This window comes from Alosa pseudoharengus, unplaced genomic scaffold, assembly GCF_046254945.1.
Source record: "Alosa pseudoharengus isolate Yale_2024_CS ecotype anadromous, Long Island Sound unplaced genomic scaffold, YU_APseudo_1.1 YU_APseudo_1.1_scf_22, whole genome shotgun sequence".
Lineage (NCBI taxonomy): Eukaryota > Metazoa > Chordata > Actinopteri > Clupeiformes > Clupeidae > Alosa > Alosa pseudoharengus.
The window spans coordinates 28,532,706-28,543,958 of record NW_027468680.1 but is presented as its reverse complement, the minus strand read 5'-3'; the positions used below and the strand labels follow the sequence as shown (position 1 = coordinate 28,543,958).

General features: G+C 40.4%; 1 protein-coding gene and 1 pseudogene across 1 annotated transcript; both read right to left on the bottom strand.

The window, feature by feature from the left end:
• Positions 1 to 1,287: 1,287 nt before the first annotated feature.
• On the bottom strand, positions 1,288 to 6,367 carry LOC143139045 (cytosolic 5'-nucleotidase 1A-like; annotated as a pseudogene).
• A 598-nt stretch (positions 6,368 to 6,965) lies between these two features.
• LOC143139423 (perforin-1-like) lies at positions 6,966 to 9,990 on the bottom strand. The gene is made up of 3 exons (XM_076300020.1): positions 9,889 to 9,990; positions 8,599 to 9,163; positions 6,966 to 8,355 (listed from the first exon to the last, which is right to left on the bottom strand). Exons 1-3 carry the CDS (start codon positions 9,953 to 9,955, stop codon positions 7,347 to 7,349), a joined length of 1,641 nt encoding a protein of 546 aa, XP_076156135.1. The 5' UTR covers positions 9,956 to 9,990; the 3' UTR covers positions 6,966 to 7,346.
• Positions 9,991 to 11,253: the final 1,263 nt, after the last annotated feature.

The following is an 11,253-nucleotide window of genomic DNA, read 5'->3' as shown; positions in this document are numbered from 1 at the left end:
TTAGGGTAGCCTACTGCTAATTACCTATCCTGCTATGTCACACTACTGACAACTTGCCATCCGAATATTCTTTTAGGATATACCTTCCCTCATTGACCACACACAAAGTAGTAAATCCTCGGCATTCAAAATCACTTGAAATCAGAATGCATTTTCCCAAGTGCTATCTATATATCTATCTATCTATCTATGTTATGTCTTGTTTCAATCAATAGGGCATCACTTGTGGGTAGGGTGACCATTTCCATAACACCAAAAAGCATGACATTATGCGGCATATCAATAAATTACTATGGTGTACATAGGACTCTGGTATACTCTCATTTACAATACAATTTTGTGTGGTTTAACTATTATCCATCACTTGTGGGTAGGGTGACCATTTCCATAACACCAAAAAGCAGGACATTATGCGGCATATCAATACATAGGACTCTGGTATACTCTCATTTACAATACAATTTTGTGTGGTTTAACTATTATCTATCTCAGGCCATTTCTAGGCTTTTACCCTGAAATCGCACTGTTCTTATACTCTAGAAGCCTCACCCAATTTGGCCCACCATCAAATGCTTGACCTCTTTGGAAAGCTAAGACACAGTAGTTTCCGTAGAACCATCAGAATATAACTGTGTGATGTACTGACACAGGGCTAAAGAGGCTAGAATATATTTTTTTCTTCCTGCCGGATTGCAAGCATTTCTGAACTGACCACAATTCAGCCCTCTAGGTCACTTGAATGGACTTAGAAACACAACTGAGCCCTAGCACCAGGTCTTGTGAAGTTTTGTGCAAAAGTAGATCAATATAGAATGAAAAGACCATTTAGACCATTATTTACCAAGGTAGGCTATGCTCATGCGTTTTGTAAAATGCCCTATGGAAACTCCCCATAGGACTTTTGGTTACCCAAAATGCATACTGACAATAAAAGCCTTACTGTGTAGCAACCTCTCTAGAAGCATAATCTTGGTCTCAAATGAAAGGTAGCACTCTGAGGTTTCTTGTAGACTATTTGGATTGTATGTCAGGTGTTCTGATATAGAATGACTACACAAAATATGGAATTGTTACACAAAAGTCTCTATTTTTGCATTTACTTTGTTGGTTCAATGGTTGTGTAAGAAACTATACATCTGCACAACTAATATTGGATAAAACAACATGAAGATTCAATTTCTATGGATTCTTGTGAATATTTCAGTACCCAATATGTTGCATCTACTTATTGTGCTGCTGCTACACTGCAGCCAGAGGTCAGGGTAGCACCAAAAACGGAGGAGGGCAGCAGGGATTACATTTAATTAAGACATATTATGATCAATCTGACAATGTGAAGCACTATACAGACTGTACATAAAAAATGGTCATTTTTGGATTCCCAAGAGTCCAAGCTTTCACATGGTGTATAATATTACTATGCTACATAGCAATATGGTGCATACAATTTTGAATGTTGGGGGGAGGTGGGGGGGGGGGGGGGGTGAGGTGTCCGTTTAAGTTTAAAGAAGATGTTTGTGTAGCTGAATAGGAAAAAATATTAATGAAAAGTCAAAAAGTGTTTGTTCACAATATTTGTATTTATTCACCTTGTGGTGTATGTGTGTATAAAGTATAAAGTATATATACTCTTTTGATCCCATGAGGGAAATTCAGTCTCTGCATTTATCCCAATCCGTGAATTAGTGAAACACAATCAGCACACAGTGAACACACAGAGAGGTGAAGCACACACTAATCCCGACGCTGTGAGCTGCCTGCTACAGCGGCGCTCGGGGAGCAGTGAGGGGTTAGGTGCCTTGCTCAAGTGCACTTCAGCCGTTCCTACTGGTCAGGGTTCGAACCGGCAACTCTCCGGTTACAAGTCCGAAGCGCTAACCAGTAGGCTAACTTTCTGTCAATGCAGCCGGAATACATATGACGTAGTAGCACATAGAGCCTTGTTTACGTTTTTAACCAATGATATCTGCTCAGATATTTATCTGACACCGCTCTTAGCCAATCATTTGTTAGACTAGATATGTTACTGCATTGGATGTTGTGCTGCGTCCCAGCAAAGATTCTAGAACTCCGCTCTTCAAGCCTGTCTCAAAAAGCAGGACGAATATGCGTCCTGCTTGATGTTGCACAGGACGCTGGACAGGGCATTGAAAATCAGGACTGTCCTCCCTAAAGCAGGACGTCTGGCCATCCTACTTGTGGGACAGTAATATTTTTTTGCCTTTTGCCTTTTTTTGCCTTCATTCAGATAGACAGTGAAGAGTGACAGGAAACGGGAGAGTGGGAGAGAGAGAGATTGGGGGGGGGGTGTCAGCACTTGGACCGAATGTTACACACAAAGGATACAATTTGTTCAGTCTGAAATGTATTTTTCTTCATCTCAACAAATTATGTACTCGGTGCTTGAGTTTTTTTGTGTGAATATTTCGTCCAAAAATTTGGACTTGGTGTAAAGGTAGAGTTATGGACTTTAAAGCTTTTTTTTTGTCAATTTCTTAAATTGCTTTCCTTAAAGAGATTCCCTTTACAGTATAGTATTTCTGTCCAATTCCATAGGGTACATGAGCAGCAATTGTTCCCAGTTCTTGGGCTCCTTCAATGTGGAACATTTGATCATCAAAGAAGATATGAGGCCTGATCTTTCGCAGCAGGGGTCCTTTTGGAGCTCCTGCCAAGAACAGTGCTTCGTCCACCTCCAGGCCGCAGCTTTTGAAGGTCTTCAGGACTTGAGCCCCTGCACTGGCTGCACTCCGAGCGGTAACAAGGTATGTGCAGATGGGACAGCTCAAACGTTTCCCCTTGGCATAGAATTTTTGCTGAAATTTCCCCAGTGCCTCCAGAAATCCTTTCAGAGGTCCCTGTGAATATAGACATTTTGTTTTCCACTATTTTTTTATACAGAATTTGTAAAGCTGTAAAATATCCATTTGTATTCATTTCACAGTCCCACCTGTGCTAGGGGCTTGTTTTCAAATTTCTTCTCGTGCTCAAAGAATGTGTCCAGTCCTTGAGTCTTCGCTATGATCCCTGATTTGTCTGAACAGAACGGCATCTCCATCAAAGGTGTCGCGTAGCTGTGTGTCACTCAGCTCGTTCTCATTGTCACAGGCAAACATAGTAGCGGCAGCAATCCCTTTAATCACAGAGACATCAATATACCTCTGAAATGCATTATAGCTTCAACAGTGTTCAGGTTCAAAAAGCAACCTTTTTAGCATTACTTAATAGAGGAGTCCAAAGAATCAGATACATATTTGGTAGATTGTTACTAGCTTGGTTTCCATTAAAGGAGAAGTTCAGTGTGATATTGACCTAAAGTGTGTTGAAACATGATACCGAGTGTGAACTTTTGTCTCATAGCTCATCTCGGCTTGTCCCCTGCACTCCGAAATCTAGCGCTAGTTAGCCGATGCTACCAACAGGTTTTCGATGGGGGTACCACGGGCAATAAATCACTGTTTTACACTATTTACGAGGCTCAAAGTAGCTCCACACTTCATTGGTAGACTCCAGAGTTGCAGCAACTGGAATCCATGCATTTCCATGGAATTATTTTTGGAATCTGATCCCTTATCATACCTGTTCATTCGTACTCGTCGCTCGACATATCGTGACTAAATTCAAGATGGCGGCGAACGGTAAACTACCCGAAGGTACTGTCTGTATAAATCGTCTTGTAAATAAACTACCAGTGCTTTTTCAAAGTTCTCAATGTCTCGGTTTAAATGTCAAGGCCCTCGGAAGTCTACCAATCAAGTGTGGAGCTACTTTGAGCCTCGTAAATGGTGTAAAACAGTGATTTATTTGCATGGCTAGGCCGATGCCCGAGGCACCCCCATCGAAAACCTGTTGGTACCATCGGCTAACTAGCGCCAGATTTCGGAGTGCAGGGGACAAGCCGAGATGAGCTATGAGACAAAAGTTCACACTCGGTATCATGTTTCAACACACTTTAGGTCAATATCACACCGAACTTCTCCTTTAAGCTCATTTACATATTTTATGCATATTCATAAAAAAAATTAGTTTAAAGAGATGCACATCAGCATGCGTTTTCATCCTCTGTGTTATGAATGTGCGAAAAGAGTTCTGAACAGATGTGGGGTCAAAACGTAAGGTCGTTAGGGCAATGTTTACAGAAACATGTTGGGAAGCTGTTTCCATCAACTTTAATCACATTATATTTTAGCAAATTGAGAGTTAATCCACCCCCCTCTAGTGAATCAAATTGTTATGTGCTTTAGAAGATTGTACATTTCAAGTGTTTCCAGTCAAGGTTAAATCTTATTCAAATGGTCAAACTGCATTAAAAAGTTGAAAGGAAACACCACTACTGTGTTTACATACCTTCCTCTATGGCCTCTCTGACCTTCTCTGAGTCCTTGGACAAGTAGTGGTCAGTCATTTTGGCTTTCAAGTAGCCCACAGCGCTTTCTGAACCACTCATGCAAAACCTCTCAATTGTTAAGTCTGTACAGCACAAATGAGGTTGTATTAATATCCAGTTGGGTTTGATGGGTTAGTCAATGTGTGTTTGTCTTTCCATTACAATGAGTCAGAGGCAATGAATAAACTCATAGGCAATGAGATGACATCCATATCATACAACATATCATGAGGTGATACTCCCTCTGGTTCTGAGAGCTTGGTCTTACCATAATGATTGATGCTGTTGATGAGACGTACTCCAACCTGGGCCTGGTTGTTTGTCATTAGGACAATGTCAAACAGTTCCTCGCTGTCTGGATAGAGTTCTCGTAAATTTGAGTTCACATTCATGAGAGCCTGTTCCAAAGAGACACCGTTGCTAGTGCACACATTTGTATTTCTCACAAAGAATTCTAGCATAGAACACAAGTACACATTATGTATGTATACTCTATCAGGTGAATGTTATTGAATATAATACAGTGTTCTTTAGGCCATTTTGACTTGAGGATCGTTATCTGCTTTATGCCTAAGGAAGTGAAAAGGGTTGCCTTCTGACTTTGACCTTAACACGCGGAAGAGCAGAATGAGTCATGTGTTCAGTAAACAGTAAATAAGAAGCTTTCTGTAGTTGGTGTAGTAATATCAACATGTAGATCTGGATCTGGTGTAGTGTATAAAGTAGCTTTTGATCTACTGACTTTGTCAGCAAGCTTGTAGAGGTGTGGTATACACATTTTCTGATGAAAAGGTGAGCTGGTCATTATTATACTTGTGAACAGAAGCATAGCGTGCATGTTTTTCTGCCCCTATTAGTGCTAGACTACAACTCCTTGTGTTTGTGGTGAACACATAGAGGTAACTATGACACCATCTTTTCTGACCTGCACATAAGATTTAGAACTGAGAGGAAATGTATAGCATTGTACATTGGTTGGATTTAAAATGAATCTATAGAGTGATGGCATATTTGTTCTGTCTTGTTTATTAATTTCTATCAGCCCATACTCATAAAGACAAGTGGATGTGGTAGTCTATAGATAATGTAAAGGGTACATTCTCTCTCTTCTCCTTAGATAACTTTATAAAATTACTTTCTCTATCCAGTGCAAGTTCTGAAGTAAACAAACTGTGTGTCAAATCCCCCTCAAAAACACCACCATCATGTTGTCACTACAGCAGTTCATCTTTCTTTTCCTTGTTTGTCTTTCCCTTGAAGTTAAGTTACATCCCAAGAGTCAAAACAATGTTGGCTACTTCTGCAAGTTTGAACTTCTCAGGAAATAGGCTACATGTTGTCTAGTATGCTGGGTTCTTAAACTTAAGATAAAGCTCAGAGTTGGAGTGTACACGAGTCCAATGATGACTCACAAAGCCATCTCTCCACAGGTCAGTTATAGAGAATGGTGTTGTTCACGGTGTTGTTGGCCATAAAAATACAAATACAGTTAAAGAAGACATGAATGAGGAATGAGAATCATTCACAAGATAATGTTTTACCTTCACAAATGGAAATGCCACCCCGGGTAAAAGAGGTTGGTCTTCATGCTCCAGTTGATACTGAACATATTTCTCCAGCCCTTCGTCTTCATATACTTGTCTCTCTTTTTTCATATTGAATAATGTTCGCGAAGACACAGCGATTGTGACGGCATCATTTGGTTTTGGCTGTCAGTCCAACACAAAATATTACTATTGGCCTCACCCCTGTTGTCACCATTTATATTCTAACCATCATTGTCTACACAATAATGTTTACATGCAAGTTATATCAAATTACTTGCTGCATACTTACAGGACGAGGTTTCTTTTTTATAGACAAGTTATCAAAATGTTCTTTTGGTGCTATCCAGTCATTCTCCTCTGCACTTTCGCCATTTGACGGAATGTCTCTTATGTTCTTGCTCATACCTGCACTCTCCAACTAGGCTACAGCAAAGACTTTGTGACAGTATGAGAGTCAAGCTATTTATGTCAACAATGCTGCAATGATGGTAGATTAGGCTACGTCACTGAGAAGGAACTCTTTTCTTCTGTTGTCATTTCCTTATTTGATATTTTGCTTTGATGCCTCTGTGAAGAGGACAATAGAATAAGATGTTTTGAAATTCAAAGAAGATTAGGCTATTGCAGTTTACCGTAAGTTGAGTGAGAAGTTTTATTTCATACTTTTATTTTAGTCATGTAGGCTATTTAGGATCTATTTTTTATTGTTTTAGTTTCAGCTGTAATTTATTTGCTTAGTTTCAGCTGTAATTTATTTATGTTAGACATCATGATACATTAGTCTGTATTTACCTTGAGGAATTAAAGTAAATACATAGAATAAATAAAAAGAACCCACCTACGAGGTAGGCCTAATAAAACGTTTTCATAATTTATTCTCTCAACTTCGCAGTAAGGAGTAGTGAACATTTCTGTCATTTTCTGATTAATTTAATTATGAATTCTTAGCTCTATCTGTACCTCATACGTTAATCTCATTCCCCTTACTGCTCTTAATAAAGTAGTGCATATTGAATAATAACAACCAGCAGTTTTAAAGTTACATGTCTTTATTGGTGTGCGTAAATACATTTAACAATGCAATCAAAGACACCTCACATTGCTTGATTGCATTAGGCTACAATATAAGTATGTCATTATCATTTTAATCTAGAGTAAAGGAATCAGGAAAACAGGACAAGAAAGGAATATAGTTCAAATAGCCTTTGTATTACAGTATGCCAAGTTAGGGTTGTATGCATTTATGTATATGAATGCAATTCCTGAAAGTCTCCTAGAACTGTCACCACTTATTGTACGTTTCCAGGGGAAGAGAAGAATATGATCAAAAAAATCAAATCAAAAGCCCTTTTACTGATTCAGAGCACACTCTTCAGATTGGTTTAGTCACCTGTTGGTTGAGAGTGACCATGCTATGGTGTGATATCAGGTGTGTACTGGTCACACTGGTCTCCAGTCAGATGATCATCACAAGTTAGAGTGTAGGAGAGTATGACAGTGCTGGACCCAAAGTTGCGTGTCTCTGTGTGCGATCCTGCTCTAAGACTGAAGGAGGCGGTGCCTAGCCACTGGTCATACCACCAGTCTTCATCATACACCTCAACTGTCAGAGTTGAAATGACTGTGTTCACATTTCCAAAATCCAGTGTGTCCCAGTCAGGATCATCAGAGTTGACGTGATTGGTTGTCTTTTTGTCAGATCCATACTGAACAGTGGCAAATGCCTCAGTGGCACCATACCAGTCACCACTCAGACCTGTGGCTCTCAGGTTAATCTGCAGTTTTTTGGCTCTATGGGTCTCTTTCGGGCAGCAGTTACCTGACTTGCAGATAAGGCTGTCAGAGTTGGGGGGGTTGGCATTGTCCTTCAGGTACTGCTGAATGGCAGTCTTCACATTGTCTTTGATGACCTTATCGGTTATCAGCATGGACAGCGGGTTCAGGGAGTAGCTCACCACACCTGGATCTTCCTTTAGCTGGTCAAACCAGATATCGAACCCTGTGGTGTCATTGTTGAGGCTCCCGATCCACACATCCCCAGGAACCATCTCTGTGATTTGGTGAATGTATCTGTAGGCGCTGGTGACTCTCATGTCTTTGCTGTTCAACGTCGAGGAGCATGTCTCTGCTTTTGGGGTTACTATAGGGTCGAAAATGGGCAGACCAAAGGTCACAGACAACTGAGCAGACAAACAGTCTTTTATTTCCCTGGTCTTTTGGCCATTTAGTTTGGTGAGGCAGGTGCGAATAGCACTTACTGTCCTCATTCTCCCTCCCAGGTCTACCTGTGCTAGATAGTGAGTACCGTAGGTGTTAAGGAGCTGTTTGTACTGTTGTTTTTTGCTATTGTAGTCCCTGGGCAGGCGGCTAATGTCTTGAGCAAACTCTTTGCTTAGACTTGCAGTGTTAGAGACTCGGAAGCTGTAGAAACAATGAAGGAGTGGGACGGAAAAGAAGTCATTCTCATAATATTACTCATATCATTTGTGACAATCAGATATTATTCTGTACTTTGATGTGCATTATTGTCATTAATGGCAGAAATACGTTTTCAGATACTCAAATCATTAGGGTATACCCATACTACTTTTCCATCACCATATTTCATATTGCCCTTATTGTAATTTATGTACAAATGTGTTTGCAGATGTGTTAAGAACTCACCTGTAATATGTGCAGTTGAACTCATGGATAGAGAATGTGAAGTGGTCCGTCTTGACCTTTGAGAAGGCAAATCTGGCCACATGGGACCTTCCCATTCCCACCTCCACTCCTGCTCTCACACCAAGTTTTTCCAAATCGAGCCCCAATTTCCAGTCGTTTTTGATCTGTGAGGCAGTGCTCTGCACAAGCTCTGTGGCAGACTCATACATGGCACTGGTGAGGGAGTGACTGCACTTGGAGTTTGAGCGCCAATCTACAACAGACAACGGAAGCTTCTGGAGCTCATTGTCCATCTCGTCGTTCTCACACACTTGGCAAGTGTTATCAGCATTCAGGTATGTCTTTACGTCGATGATGTAGGCCCTCTTGCGCTGCATCTTCACAATGTCAAAGCCTTCACCCACCAGGTCGTGGCCTGGAACGAAAGGAGCATCCATGCACTCATCGGGGCTGCCCTTCCTACAGGTGCAGAGGGCTGGGCTCAGGTATGCCAGAACCAGAAGAGCGCCCAGGGGCATCAGGTATGGACGGGAAGACAGCGGATGGTATGTCGCCATTTTGAAGCCTAAAGTTTTGAGAGCCAAAATCCAAAATCAATCTCTGCATCAAATCAAACATAATAAACATAATGTAACAGCTTATTTAGCAAAATAGAAAATCCGCTTTCAGAAGATCTTCTCAGTTATGCTTCTCTCAGTCTTGCTCTCAGATCTAAAAGTTTATCGCTAGTATAATTCGGTGTGCAAACCCCATTTCCAGAAAAGTTTGAATATTTTCTAAAATCACCCCCAAAAAGAAAAGTCTTCAATTTGTGAATTCTCTTAAACGTTTATTTAACTAATTGCTTTGGAAACTTAACACAGTTCGCCAATTCGTAAAGAAATGCAATCTGAAAAAATTATGCAAGGAGATATTAATTCTATACAGAGACACCACCAGAGTACTTTGTGTCCAAGCTCAACCCAGATTCCCAACCAAGTCAAAACACAGTGGAAATATGTGCTGTGATCAGATAAGACCATATCCCAGATTGTTTTTGAGAAAAACAGAGAAAATGGACCAATCAGATTTATCACTGAATAGTGCAAATGCAAACAATTGTAAACTGTCAAACATTTTTTCAAACATTCAAGTCAGTCAGTGAAAAAAGTGGAAATATTTTCCAGTCAGTTAAATTAAAGTTCAAGAGAATGAAGACATCACAGTTACTCGTTTTCAAATACTTTAGAATTAGTACATCAAGTAATTTAACACATCAGACCAGTAAGCCATGACTACCCAATCACTTACCTTTCTTTGCTTTATGCAGCACTGTATGATATCTGACTTGTGTGCAGGTTAATGCAGAGTTCAGCATGGCTTATATAGAGCATACTCTGACACGTAGGTCAATAGGTCGATTATCTTTTCAAAGTGAATGTTATAGAAGTAGGTCCCACCCATTTTCTTTGCAAACTGTGCAACAGGACATGTAACATTCCATACTTTGAACACATTCACCGAATCATTTCTTTTGGAATGTCTTGGCAAGTGTTTCCCTGATAGATTAATTTGCATGGATGAATTTTGAAGCTTTCTTTTCCTTTCCTTTTCTTTTCTATGGTTATGGATATAGACGGGTCAACATGGATATTGAGAGGCAGCCATGGCCTGCTGGTTAGCGCTTCGGACTTGTAACCGCAGGGTTGCCAGTTTAAACCCCGACCAGTAGGCACTATTACATACATTCTAACCCCTCACTGCTCCCCGAGTGCCGCTGTTGTTGCAGGCAGCTCACTGCGCCGGGATTAGTGTGTGCTTCAACTCACTGTGTGTCTACTCACTGTGTGCTGAATGTGTTTCACTAATTCACGGATTGGGATAAATGCAGAGACCAAATTTCCCTCACGGGATCAAAATAGTATATATACTATACTTAACATAGGGTTTAACCTCAAAAGGTTCTTTATGGATTCTGATACTATTGGACATGCGAAATAACATACTAAACATTTGGTAAAATCTGAAATTGGGAAAGGGGTTATTTTCAATATGGCCACCAAAAGGTTGGAATGGCTATATCTCAATTAGCCTACTGTTCAGCCTAGAGGGGTGAATTAAATGGTATTATATGTCGTTAATAGGTTAAATTATTTTAGAAAAAATATAGTTTAGGGTGTTTAATCTGTTTTCCCTGGACAGTACAGGCCAAAATGTATCAGCTGTTCACTTGATTTACCTATACAGAATAGAGGAATATGTATTATGCATGGTATGGGGAAGATGGGACATAAGGTTCCATTCTAGGCCCCCTGCTCTTCTCCCTCTACATGCTGCCCCTGGGCTCCATCCTTCAGAAGCACAACATCCAATATCACTGCTATGCTGATGACACACAGCTCTATCTGCCTTTTATCTTGCACTTCCACCCTCAACAAACTGTTTAGCTGTCTTGAGGATATCAAATCCTGGATGGCATGCAACTTTTTGCAATTAAATGAAAGCAAAACAGAAATAATTCCCTTTGGCTCCCCCTCCTCTGTCGCCAACCTAAGCAATGCACTTGGTCCTCTCTCACCTAACCTGCATAGCCTAGTCAAAAACCTGGGCGTTCAGTTAGATGGGTCCTTGAATTTTAACAAACAAGTCAGCAGTGTAGTCAAAGGCAGTTTCTAC